Source organism: Theropithecus gelada, chromosome 6 (assembly GCF_003255815.1).
Source record: "Theropithecus gelada isolate Dixy chromosome 6, Tgel_1.0, whole genome shotgun sequence".
Lineage (NCBI taxonomy): Eukaryota > Metazoa > Chordata > Mammalia > Primates > Cercopithecidae > Theropithecus > Theropithecus gelada.
The window spans coordinates 146,067,954-146,080,649 of record NC_037673.1 but is presented as its reverse complement, the minus strand read 5'-3'; the positions used below and the strand labels follow the sequence as shown (position 1 = coordinate 146,080,649).

Genomic DNA, 12,696 nt, shown 5'->3' with positions numbered 1-12,696 from the left:
TGCTGCCTCCGCCATCATTCCGGAACTGCAGTGCTCTGTGCTGGACAGCCCGCAGTGCTCTGTGCTGGACAGCCCGCAGTGCTCTGTGCTGGACAGGCCCATCTCTGCAAAGCTGCCTTTTCCACCCTGAGGGCTCTACCACTAGGACAGTCCTACCTGGGGCAGAGCTTCCTGCCCACCGCCAAGGCGAGTTTTTTATTCCCTTGGCTCTTAGATGGGAAGAGTTGCCTTAAAAGACAGAATGAATATCCCACCCAAATAAAGGGTGGGGTCAGCGTGCATTTTGGAATCCCAAGGAATCTAATAACCTGGTGCCATCTATCCTAGCAGACTGAGAAAGAACTAGTTATGGCTGGCGTGGTGATTCTTATTGGCCAGGCTCTGGAAAGTAATGCCTGGCATTTAACAGGCAGGGACCAGGTACACTGGATGTCTTGCAAGGACAGTCCTGAACTACAGAGAATTGTTCCATGTCTCACGTGTCCCCCTGAACATTCAGAGACTGAACAAAGGCCCCGAAATGTGCCACACTTCTAAAAACCTACATATGTTTATCACTTTTGGACTCTATCCAGTCATATATCATAATACTGGGAATTACTAAGACACTACCTTTTATAAATCCCCATTTCAATGATGTTATTTCATTCTTTCTCTTACCATAAACAAGGAAGTCAGGTTTATTGTCACTGTCATTCTGTGCTCTTTCTTTTTTTGTACTTTTTGTACAGAACAGCTTCAGATATCTCTTTCTTTAAATCCAGACTTATTTGTTATAAGTAGCTGCAAGCATCTGATGGCTTCCTTGTATCTTTTAGTAGTGGTGTCCAAGCATATGCACACTGAACTATATAGCATTGTATTGGAATGATTTTCCTTTTATTTCTCCTTTATAGTGAAGTCATTATATTGATTTTTTTCAGTTACATATATAGGTAGGAGAGATGTATTTATTTATACATATATTTCAGGATATGTCTTAGGATAGTAAATTTATGTAATATTTGTTATAACAAGGGAGCATGGCACTGATAAAATTGAGAACTACAGTGTGGTCTCAGAGAAAATAGAATCCCTGCCTAGCCGAGATAACTATAATATGTGGGATTCATTGAGTGTCACTCATGTGCAATGAATCAATGCCCCATGCAGGGCTGTTATTCCTCCCGCCCTACACATAAGGAAACTAGGTCTTGAGACATAAAATGGCTCTCTCATGTCCAGGGGCCAAGCCACATCCACCACCATGTAGCCCGGCTCCAGAGCCCATGAACAAAACCCAGCTGGCCTGGCTAGAAAAGACCAAAGAGCCGAGGATGTAGTAAACAGCAGCTTCTGAGCAACCAGGGCTCCCGCACACCATGTTTATTAAATGTCTGAGCTAGATGCCAGCACTGAACTCTTGAGAGATGTTACATCTCAGTTTCTGGCGTCTCTCAAAAAATCGGAGGCTCTGGCCACAATAGACCCTCATTTCTACATGGCAGCTGCGGCAGATGGTTTGCAAAAAAATCACTGCAATTATTCCTCTCCTAATCTCTACAAGCCTTTGTCACTTTGAAGCTCCTACTACCAAGAAATGGAGTTTATTTCCCCACCCCTTAAGTATGGGCTGGCCTTAGGACTTCATTTGAATGACGATGTGCCAGTTCCCAGCTCAGACCTCTAGATGCCAAGCCCTCCCCCACTGCCCTTAGAACCTTAGACCACGATGTGAATAAGCTAGTCTGCGGGAAGAGAGACCATGGAACCACAGGTGAGGCAGCTCTTGTGTCCCAGATACATGAAAAAACCCAGCCAGGATCAGCAAAGCTGACCTGCAGGTGACTGCAGATATTTGAGGGTGCTAATGATTCCAGGAGAATCATTTACTGAGTACACCTAAATTGCTAACATGCAGAAGTGTGAGCTAAATAAATGTTTGTTTTAAGCCACTACATTTTGGGGGTTGTTATCTAGCAAAAGCCACTTGATAGAGCAACAATCAGCTAAGCTGTGCTGCAGCTGCATGCTACACGGGGTCTGTTGTCTCTAGTTTGCGCAGCCTCCACTTCTCCCTTTTGTCTCATCTCTGGCACCTTGCTTCCCTTTATATCTGTAAACTATAGAAATATATTTAGTGACCCTTGCAGAAGCCTGATTGTAAGACCCATGAAGGATGAATAAAAGGGGAAAATAAGTACAGTTTTTTTGGAAGCAGAGAGGGACTAGCACATGGGTTCTTGAAAAGGAGACTTTAGGCATGAGCCACCGCGCCCAGCCAGATATTTTTTACTGTAAAAATTTTGATGTTTTAAAGTTTTTTAATCATGTAATCATGTTACCCATTTGAAAATTTAAATTTGAAGACATACTCTCTACATTTTTCTACCTGGGGCTTCTACCCATTGGTGTTAATTCTAGGCTATGAGTCCACCAGGGACTGGTGATTCTGTCCCTTTTCCATGTGGTAGGACATCAGCCACCGGTAGAGAGGGATCCTCAGGTGACACACACCTGCTTCTCATCACTATGGGAACACATGGGACCCTCATCTCACTGCCCTTTCCTGTGCTAGTCATGAGCACTGTTCCCAAACGTTTCCACTTCTCCAACTCTGGACATGTGGTAGGATGGCACGCCCTGCCTCCTGGTTGTTGAATGAAGCTATGATGAGTCCTGGCCAATGAATTACAAGAAGTGATTAATATTATTTCTGGGCCAGAGCATTCAATTGCCAGCGTTAGACTCTCCAGAGCTCTTTTTTCTTAAGCCAAAGTTACTGGCAACATTCCAGACAGTGGCTGCTGTGAGTGTGGGTCCCAGAGTGAGGACAACAAAGAGCAGAACCCCAAGTCAGCCTTCAATGGAGCAAAAGGAAGACATAAACCTTTGTTGTTTGAAACCACTGAGATGTGGGACCTGTTTGTCTCTGCAGCACAGCCTGCCCTTTCCTGACTAACACAGGCGCTGACAGAGCAACATTCCTGAAGCAGCATGAATGGCATGAAAAAGGGGTGAGACCATAGCTGCCCCTGACCTGGGTCAGTGGGGCAGGAACGAGTGCTCACTGGCTGTTCTACTCACACCACTGCCTTAATGATGCCCTGGATGTGCCGCTGCAGCTCCGGCTCCTTCCTGTACGTGTCCACCAGTAGCAAGGCTTGGTCATAGCTGGCACAGTAGACCTTATAGACTTGCTCCAACTCCTCTTGGAATTCCAGAAATAAGTTACCTGAGGGTGAAGATGCAACAAGGAATCGTCAAGGGCATGTCTGTGTGTCCCCTAGCTTGGAACATGGAGGCAGTAAGTAAACCCCTCCAGCTCTCCAGTGAGATTGCTGGGTTTACCAGCATGTTACCATGGGTAAATGACCTCATCTTCCTGACTTTCTGGGTTTTTTTCATCTTTTCACAAGGTTGTTCTGAGGATTGAGTGACAGAATGATATACATCTTAGGCTGGGACCCTGTGAGCACTTACTAAATGGTAGCTATAGTCATACCAGGAATATTAATAATGCTCACATTTGGACAGTGCTTTATAGTACACAAAGCACACTCATAACCATTAGCTCTTTTTTTTTTTTTTGAGACGGAGTCTTGCTCTTGTCGCCCAGGTTGGAGTGCAGTGGCGCAATCTTGACTCACAGCAACCTCCGCCTCCTGGGTTCAAGCGATTCTCCTGTCTCAGCCTCCTGAGTAGCTGGGGTTACAGGCACATGTTACCATGCCCGGCTAAGTTTTGTATTTTTAGTGGAGACGGGGTTTTACCATGTTGGCCAGGCTGGTCTTGAATTCCTGACCTCAGGTGATCCACTTCTCTCGGCCTGCCAAAGTGCTGGGATTACAGGTGTGAGCCACCACGCCCAGCCGCTCATTTTATCTTTACAATTAAAGACAAAACGTGTGACAAGCACAACGATAAATCCCCAATTTACAAAGACATGCTGCAGCATAACACAACTGGTTATGGTATGGGCTTGGATTCGAGGGAACTAGGGCCAGATCTCCAGCAACCCTTTCCCAGTTGTAACCTGAGGCAAGCGTTTCACTCCTCTGGCTCTCTGTTTTCTCATCTATGGAATGCAAATAGAAACAGTACTTATGGCCGGGTGTGGTGGGTCACGCCTATAATCCCAGCACTTTGGGAGGTCGAGAAGGGTGGATCACGAGGTCTGGAGTTCCAGACCAGCCTGGCCCACATGGTAAAACCCTGTCTCTACTGAAAATACAAAAATTAGCCAGGTATGATGGTGTGTTACTGTAGTCCCAGCTGCTCTTGGGAGGCTGAGGGAGAATTGCTTGAACCTGGGAAGCGGAGGTTGCAGTAAGCCAAGATCGCACCACTGCACTACAGCCTGCACAACAGAGCAAGATTCCATCTCAAAACAAAACAAAAAAAAAATTGTTTGCGTACTTATTTTTAATCCCCATCCTCATATGTCATATTACACATGTAATATATTTATTATATACATATGATAAGTGCCATGAATTAAAACGAAGCCAAATAAAGAGTTAGAAAAGGGTGGGGGATGTACCTGAGGAAGGCCTCTCACAAGATGTAAATGTCTGCCACAGAGGCAGAGGTAACCAGCCCTGGGAACAAGCAAGGGAAGAGCAGCACCCAGTATTAGGGAAGGACACCTGCAGAGGCCCTAAGGCAGGAAAGTGCTGGCCACAAGCACAACAGCAAGAAGGCAAGTGTGGCTGGAGCAGGTGAACAACGGCATAAAGTAGAGGAAATTAATCTCCAGGTGGATAGTGTCAAAAAATAAAATAGGTTGGGTGCTGTGGCTCACGCCTGAAATCCCAGCATTCTGGGAGGCCAAGGCGGGTGGATCACTTGAGGCCAGGAGTTTGAGACCAGCCTGGCCAACATAGCAAAACCCCGTCTCTACTAAAAAAATACAAAAGTTAGCCAGGCGTGGTGGCGGGTGCCTGTAATCCCAGCTACTCAGGAGGCTGAGGCAGGAGAACTGCTTGAACTCTGGAGGTGGAGGTTGCAGTGAGCTGAGATTGTGCCACTGCACTCCAGCCTGGGTGACAGAGCAAGACTGTCTCAAAAAATAAATTAATTAATTTTAAAAAAATAAAAATAAAGTAGAGGAAATAAGCAGGCAACAGAAGCCAGATCATGTAGGGTCTCAAAGTCAGTGAAGTGCAGTAAGAGATTCAGGTTTTATTCTAATGGTGGCAGGAAGCAACTGGCGGGCTTTGAGCAGCGGTGACAGGATCTGATTTCTGCTTAAAAGGATGACGCTGGTGCTCAGTTTCAGCATCATATACACTAAAGTTGGAACAATATAGAGATTAGCATGGCGCCTCTGCAAAAATGACATGCAAATTTGCTAAGCATTCCATATTTTCAAAACAGAAACTGATGAGATTAGTGACCTAGAGAAGGTGGACGGACTTGAGAGGAAGTAGTGAGGGTGAAGAAAAATATATTAACCACAAGAAGGCAGGTGGGGAACCAGGGACCACAGGAAGCCCAGCTGACCCTACTGCCTGCCAAAGCCATGGGCTAGACCTTTGACCTAGACAAGGTCTGTGTTGGGACACATCAGTTGGTGGCCAGAGGTGCAAGTTCTCAGCAAAGATCCCCATGGGGAGATCGCCATCCCTGGACCTACCCTTTCCCAGTGTCGGTTCAGCTGATGCCTAGCAAGAACTCCCAGGAGAAGCCCCTAGAGCCGGACAGAACATGACCACCCGAAACTGCAGCCAGGAAGAAGCTGTGTGAGAGAGAGATCAGCCAACTGCAGAGACGGCCCTGCTAGGAGATAGGTTGGGTGTGGCCTTGAAAGCTAGGCCAGTTCCCACACTCTCCTCAACATGGGTGTGTCCTCAGGAATGAGACAGACATGCCAAGGAAACTGTCATACCAGTGTGGCCAGGGGCAAGGGTGTTTCAGTAACTAAAGGATGGAGGAAAGTGAACTCCCAGAGAACAGAGTGGTCCAAAGAGGCAAGAATGCCAATTACACCAAAGGAAAGGCTTATTTCCTCCCTGCTTGTCCTTCTCCAGTCACAGATTAGCAAACAATTTATTCCTAGCGTCAAAGGGGGCACTTTATCTCTAGCTGGGATTAGTTGGAAAGGAGAGAAAGGGAAGCAGCATGGTCAAGACCTAGGGCTCTAGAAGAGCTGGGTTCAAAATACTAACTGCCTGGTCAAGCTGTGTGACCTTGGGAAAGTTACTTAGCCTCTCTGAGCCTCAGAGATGTCTTTGGTAAAATGGAGGTTATTAATAATAATCAACAAGTAATGATGTTATGAGAATTCAAAGAGCTTCAGGTTACGTACTTGGCATCATTGTTGGCACAGAGATGGATACTGTTTTCAAGCTCATTTTAAGGTGGCAGTAACTGGGACTCAGAAAGGAAAGAGCTTGTGGGTGGCAGGACCTTGTTAAGTCAGATTCCAAAGCTTCTGCTATAATCACTAGACCTGCAGTGCTCAAATACAGTAGTCACCAGCCACACATGGCTATTGGGCGCTTGAAACATGGTGAACCCTGAATGCGACGTGCTGTCAGTGTAAAAGATACTGGATTTCAAAGACTTCATACAAAACAAAAGTAATGAATGATGAATGTTTATACTGATTACATGTTGAAATATTATTTTGGATCTATTGAGTTAAATAAAAGATATCGTTAAAATTAATTTCAGTTGCTTCTTTAATTTTCTTAATGTAGCTACTTGAAAATTTTAAATATTTGTAGCTAACACTATATTTCTCTCTTTTTTTTTTTGAGATGCAGTCTTGCTCTGTTGCCCAGGCTGGAGTGCAGTGGCACAATCTTGGCTCACTGCAACCTCCACCTCCTGGATTCAAGCAATTCTCCTGCCACAGCCTCCCAAGTAGCTGGGATTACAGGTGCCTACCCACATGCCCAACTAATTTTTTTATTTTTTAGTAGAGATGGGGTTTCACTGTGTTGGCCAGGCTGGTCTCGAACTCCTGACCTCAGGTGATTTATCTGCCTCAGTCTCCCAAAGTGCTGGGATTGTAGGCGTGAGCCACCATGCCCAGCCCCCAAAAAATCTTTCAAAATGCTGTTGCTAGGCCAAGAGTTTGCAACCAGGCTGACCAACATGGCGAAACCCAGTCTCTACTGAAAATACAAAAATTAGCTGGGCGTGGTGGCATACGCCTGTAATCCCAGCTACCTGGTAGGCTGAGACATGAGAATCACTTGAACCCGGAAGGCAGAGGTTGCAGTGAGCCAAGATCCCGCCACTGTACTCCAGCCTGGGCGACAGAGAGAGACTCTGTCTCAAAAAAAAAAAAAAAATGCTGTTGCTGCCCTACTGGGAAAAGGGCTCTCCTTGCATATCAAGGCCTAGGGGCTAGAAGGGGAATAGAGAGACAGTGGGCAGGAGCCAGAGCAGCCTGACCCGGCACATAGTTGCACTGAGGAGAAGAAAAGCCATGTGGGTTATCTGGGCCTCTTTTTGGCAACCACAAGAGACAAGGGATGAGAAGGGTATTTTCTGCAGACTCTGTAAAGGCCAGGGAACAGGACTGCCAAATTTGCAGGGGAGAGAGGAATACAGGATGCTCTGTTAAATTTGAATTTTAGATAAACAATGAATAATTTTTTAGCATAAGCATGTCTCATATTTTAACTGGAAACCCTACAGTGAAGCAGTGAGGGCAGCTCATGGACATGTCACCAGGTGTGATCAGGACACAAGTAGCCTTTTGGCTCTGTGGGCCCAGCAGGAAGGCAGACTGAGAAATGAAGACCTTTACAAGGAACCTCACCAGATCTCAAACATGTAGCTCTAGAAGAGCCAGAGCTCAAAGTCCTTAGACCTTAGAATGTTTTCAGCCTGGGGCTGTATCAATTTCCATTCAAATAAGTGTTAATTATTAACAGAAATAATGATCAAATGATAAAAGAGAAAGTACCTGTGAGAACATCTACAGGTACTTTTAAAATTTTTTTATTTTTGAGACAGAGTCACTCTGTCACCCAGGCTGGAGTGCACTGGCAGGATCTCAGCTCCCTGCAACCTCTGCCTCCCGGGTTCAAGCAATTCTCGTGTCTCAGCCTCTCACGTAGCTGGGATTACCAGTGTGTGCCACCACACCTGGCTAATTTTTGTATTTTTAGTAGAGATGGGGTTTCACCATGTTGGCCAGGGTGGTCTCGAACTCTTGACCTCAGGTGATTCACCCGCCTTAGCTTCCCAAAGTGCTGGGATTATAGGTATGAGTTACCATGCCCGGCCTACAGATACTTTTAAAAATCTCGTTCTTTAATTTTGCATTCCCTTACCATTTATAGGGAATAGTAACTCACTCACATTGCTATTTTAGTAAAGAACTATATTTTCAAAGGAATGATAAATACACAATACACAGGCTTTAGTCTCACCTTCTACCATGCAGAAGCAATTCAGTGTAGCAGTTGAGAGCTCTGACTCTCAGGGCCAACTACCTGCATTCAAATTCTGGCTCTGCCCCTAGCTGCATGACTAAGCAGGTGATTGCCTCTCTCTGTGCCAAAGATTCCTCAACTGTAAAATGAGATAATGGTATCTACATTTCAGGGTTATTTTGAGATGAAGTGAATTAATATATGTATATAAGAACAGTGCTTAGCATTTTGTAAACACTCAGAAAGTAGGTTTTTAAGATTTGTTTGTGTATTTAGGTCAGGCACGGTGGCTCACGCCTGTAATCCCAGCACTTTGGGAGGCCAAGGCGGGCAGATCACCTGAGGTCAGGAGCTCAAGACTAGCCTGGCCAACATGGTGAAACCCCATCTCTACTAAAAATACAAAAATTAACCGGGTGTGGTGGCGGGCACCTGTAATCCCAGCTACTCAGGAGGCTGAGGCAGGAGAATCACTTGAACCTGGGAGGCAGAGGTTGCAGTAAGCCGAGATCATGCCATTGCACTCCAACCTGGGTGACAGAGCAAGACTCCATCTCAAAAAAACAAAAAAAACCCACAAAGCTTTTTTTGCATGTTTGTTGTTTTTAATCCCCATCCTCATCATTCATGTTCGGGAAAGGTTAGAAGATTGGTGGTATAAAAGCCAGGGGCATTTGGGTGGCCACAGCACTGGGTACCTTCATCTCCTCCTCCTTTCTGCCACTGTAGTGAATCTGGCACCCACCCATTCCCCTATATCTCCTGACTCCACTAGGAAACCCCTCACCATGGGAATCCTGGCAGCAGATGGGATGAGACAGAAGGAGACAGGTATGAGGTTTGCACCCACTCCTCCTTTCTTTCTGCTGTGGTTATCCTAACCATTTCAGAATAAGAAGACTATCCTCCTTAGGAGGCTGAGGCAGGAGGATCCTTGAGGCTGGAAGGTGGAGGCTGCAAGTGAGTCATGATTGCTCCATTGCACTCTAGCCTGGGCAATAGAGTGAGATCCCATCTCCAAAAAAAAAATTAAACCAAAGGAGACTATCCTCATTTCTCATCTGGGCCACAACTGATCTCGCTGCTTCCACTCTCACCACCCCCTCATAATCCATTGTCCACAACAGCCAAAGAGATCTTTGAAAAACATAAATCAGCCAGGTGTGGTGGCTCACGCCCATAATCCCAGCACTTTGGAAGGCCAAGGCAGGCAGATCAAGAGGTCAGGAGTTCAAGGCCAGCCTGACCAACATGGTGAAACCCTATCTCTACTAACAATACAAAAAGTAGCCAGGCATGGTGGCGGGCACCTGTAGTCCCAGCTACTCGGGAGGCTGAGGCAGGAGAATCACTTGAACCCAGGAGGCAGAGGTTGCAGTGAGCCAAGATTGCACCACTGTACTCTAGCCTGGGTGACAGAGCAAGACTCTTGTTTCAAAAAAAAAAGGAAAAGAAAAACATAAATCAAACCATGTCACTTCCCCACTCAAAACTGTCCAATGGCTCCCCATCACAGTTAGAATAAACTTCAAACTCCTTGCCATGACCTATAAAATTGTGCATGATCTGGTCCTTGTGCGCCTCTTCTATCTTATCCCCTGACAGTCTCCCCTCATTAATTTCCCTGGAGCCACATCAACCTTCCGTCTGTCCTTTAAACGTTATGGACTCATCCTTGCCTCAGGGCCTTTGCACAACTATGCTCTCTACTCTCCCTTCAGATATTCTCAAGGCTAGTTCCTTCCTGATACTCAGATCTCAGGTCATATATTCACTCCTCCAGAGGCCCTCCCTCACACCCAGAAGTTACCACAACTATTTATCGCCTTCAAATTACAAATTATTGGGCCGGGCGCGGTGGCTCAAGCCTGTAATCCCAGCACTTTGGGAGGCCGAGACGGGCGGATCACGAGGTCAGGAGATCGAGACCATCCTGGCTAACACGGTGAAACCCCGTCTCTACTAAAAAGTACAAAAAACTAGCCGGGCGAGGTGGCGGGCGCCTGTAGTCCCAGCTACTCGGGAGCCTGAGGCAGGAGAATGGCGTAAACCCAGGAGGCGGAGCTTGTAGTGAGCCGAGATCCGGCCACTGCACTTCAGCCTGGGCGACAGTGCGAGACTTCGTCTCAAAAAAAAAAAAAAAAAATATATAAATTATTACCTACAATTCTGTTGTTTGTGTCTCTGTCACTAACTTGTCTCTGTCACTAACTTGTCAATTCCATGAGAATAGAAGCTCAGACTCTTTTGCTGATGCTTTGCCTGCACACTGCAGATGCTCAGTAAATAACTGTTGGATGAAAGAATGTGAAAGAGACATAGACTAAACATTTAGCTGCATCACTAACAATTCTGTGACTGTGAGGATGTTCCTCTCTGTCTCTGGGGCTCAGTCTCTGTAAAGCAATGGGACTGGACTAGTTGTTATTTGAGGGCCCTGCTGGCTCTGATAGGTTGTGTTTTGGAGATCCCCAAAACAGACTGCCATTGAGCTACATTTCCCTGGAACTCTGGAGACAGTTAAGCAGTGACCACTTGCTGAGAACAATTGCACAAGAATCTAAGGCTGACAGTTCCTTAGGTTTTTTGCTTACCAACTAGCTGCACTTGTTCCTCTTTCTTGCAGGCTGTCTCCTGCAGATCATGAAGGAACCTGCTGTTCACCTTGATGATATCATCAATGTTTGAGAACAGGACATCCAGATCTCCCTGTGGCAACTGGAAGGAACAAAGAAGCCATGGGAGGTGGTTAAGAGTTCCACAGAGTGTATTTGCAGACTTTTGAGATTAGGACAGAACACTCACACCATTCCCATCACTCTTGAGAAGACTGGCTGCCCCAGTGAAATTCTGCAAGGATTTTGAAATGTTAAAAATTGAGTATTTTCATTACTCTACGAGAAGAGAGGAACAGATGGAGTACTCAGTGTGGAAGGAAAGCTGAACCAGGGTTTTAGCCTAGGTCTGCTGCCAGCTGTCTTCTCTCAGTTTCCCCATCTGTCATTTAAGGGTGAGAAGTTAGACTTCTTTCCAGCTCTGACATACTTGGCACCTACCACTATGACCTCAAGATGCATTCTCTGGACCCTATTAACCAAGCTATACCGCTGTTTAAAAAGATGCAGGACATCTATATAAATGCACAAGCAGTGAAGGATGTGCTGGACACACACTCAAGTGGGAAAGCTAACTGCAGAACAATATCTAGAGTCTGCTCTTGTTGTTGTTAAAATAAATAACAACATACACAGTCATGCACTGCATAATAACATTTTAATCAATGATGGATTGTATATACCAGGGTGATCTCATAGAATTATAATATCGTATTTTTACTGTGCCTTTTCTGTGTTTAGATACATAAATACTATTGTCCTGCAGTTGCCTGTAGTATTCAGGACAGTGACATGCTGAACAGATTTATAGCCTAGGAACAATAGGCCGTACCGTCCAGTCTATGTGTGTAGTAGGCTATCCTGTCTAGGTTTGTATAAGTGCACTCTATGGTGTTCGCACATGATGAAATTGCCTAACTATGCATTTCTCAACACATATCCCTGGTGTTAAATGACACATGACTGTATTTGCTTGTTTAACGTCTACAGAGAAAAATCCTAATTTCTGGAGGGTAAAATAAAAGAAGCACTTCACTTTCTACATTATCTACTTTGGTATTTCATTCAATGAAGAAAAACTATTTTTACGTCCAGTATTTTTCTGTCAAGACTGGGATATACTCAACTAAACAAAATCTTTGCCCTTATGGACCTCAAATGCGAGGGGATGCTTGAAATGTAGCAAGCAAGAGCCTGCATTATTTCTGAAACCAGAAAAAGAAAATGTAAAACATAAGCACTATAATAGTAACTCTCACAGTGATAATTTCTCCATGTCACCACCCTGCAAATGAGACAGTTAGAATGTAGGTCATGACTGGGTGTGGTGGCACGAGCTTGTAATCCTAGCTAATCAGAAGGCTGACTTGGGAGGGTGAGATGGGAGGATCACTTGAGCCTGGGAGTTTGAGACCAGTCTGGGCAATGTAGTGAGACCCTGTCTCTTAAAAAAAAAAAAAAAAAAAAGTTTACCTTGGACTTTCCTGGGTGATCCGAGCCCGAGTCTTGCTCTGGCCTTTTGGGTTCCCCTGCCTGAGGGCCTGCAGGAGCTGTGGTTGGAGACCTGAGGAGGGGACAGAGCCCAGCCCCTCTCCTGTGGCTGAGCAGGCCTCTGTGTCCATGACACCTGCCTTTCGGGGACCTGGGGGCTGTGGGTAGGAGTCAGTCCCCTAGAGGTCTGTTAGGGAATCCTTTTGTATCTACAC

At 45.6% G+C, this 12,696-nt stretch overlaps 1 protein-coding gene and 1 non-coding gene across 2 annotated transcripts in view; one reads left to right on the top strand and one right to left on the bottom strand.

The window, feature by feature from the left end:
* ARHGEF37 (Rho guanine nucleotide exchange factor 37) overlaps window positions 1–12,696 on the bottom strand; it is a 53,320-nt gene that overhangs the window by 22,757 nt on the left and 17,867 nt on the right. The window contains exons 3-4 of the mRNA XM_025388400.1: window positions 10,970–11,093; window positions 3,067–3,214 (exon numbers count right to left, since the gene is read on the bottom strand). Coding sequence (XP_025244185.1) covers window positions 3,067–3,214; window positions 10,970–11,093 — 272 coding nt within the window. The remainder of the gene's footprint in view (window positions 1–3,066; window positions 3,215–10,969; window positions 11,094–12,696) is intronic.
* On the top strand, window positions 5,247–5,351 carry LOC112627217. Its single transcript, XR_003120073.1, has one exon. It is a non-coding gene; the product is annotated as a U6 spliceosomal RNA (small nuclear RNA).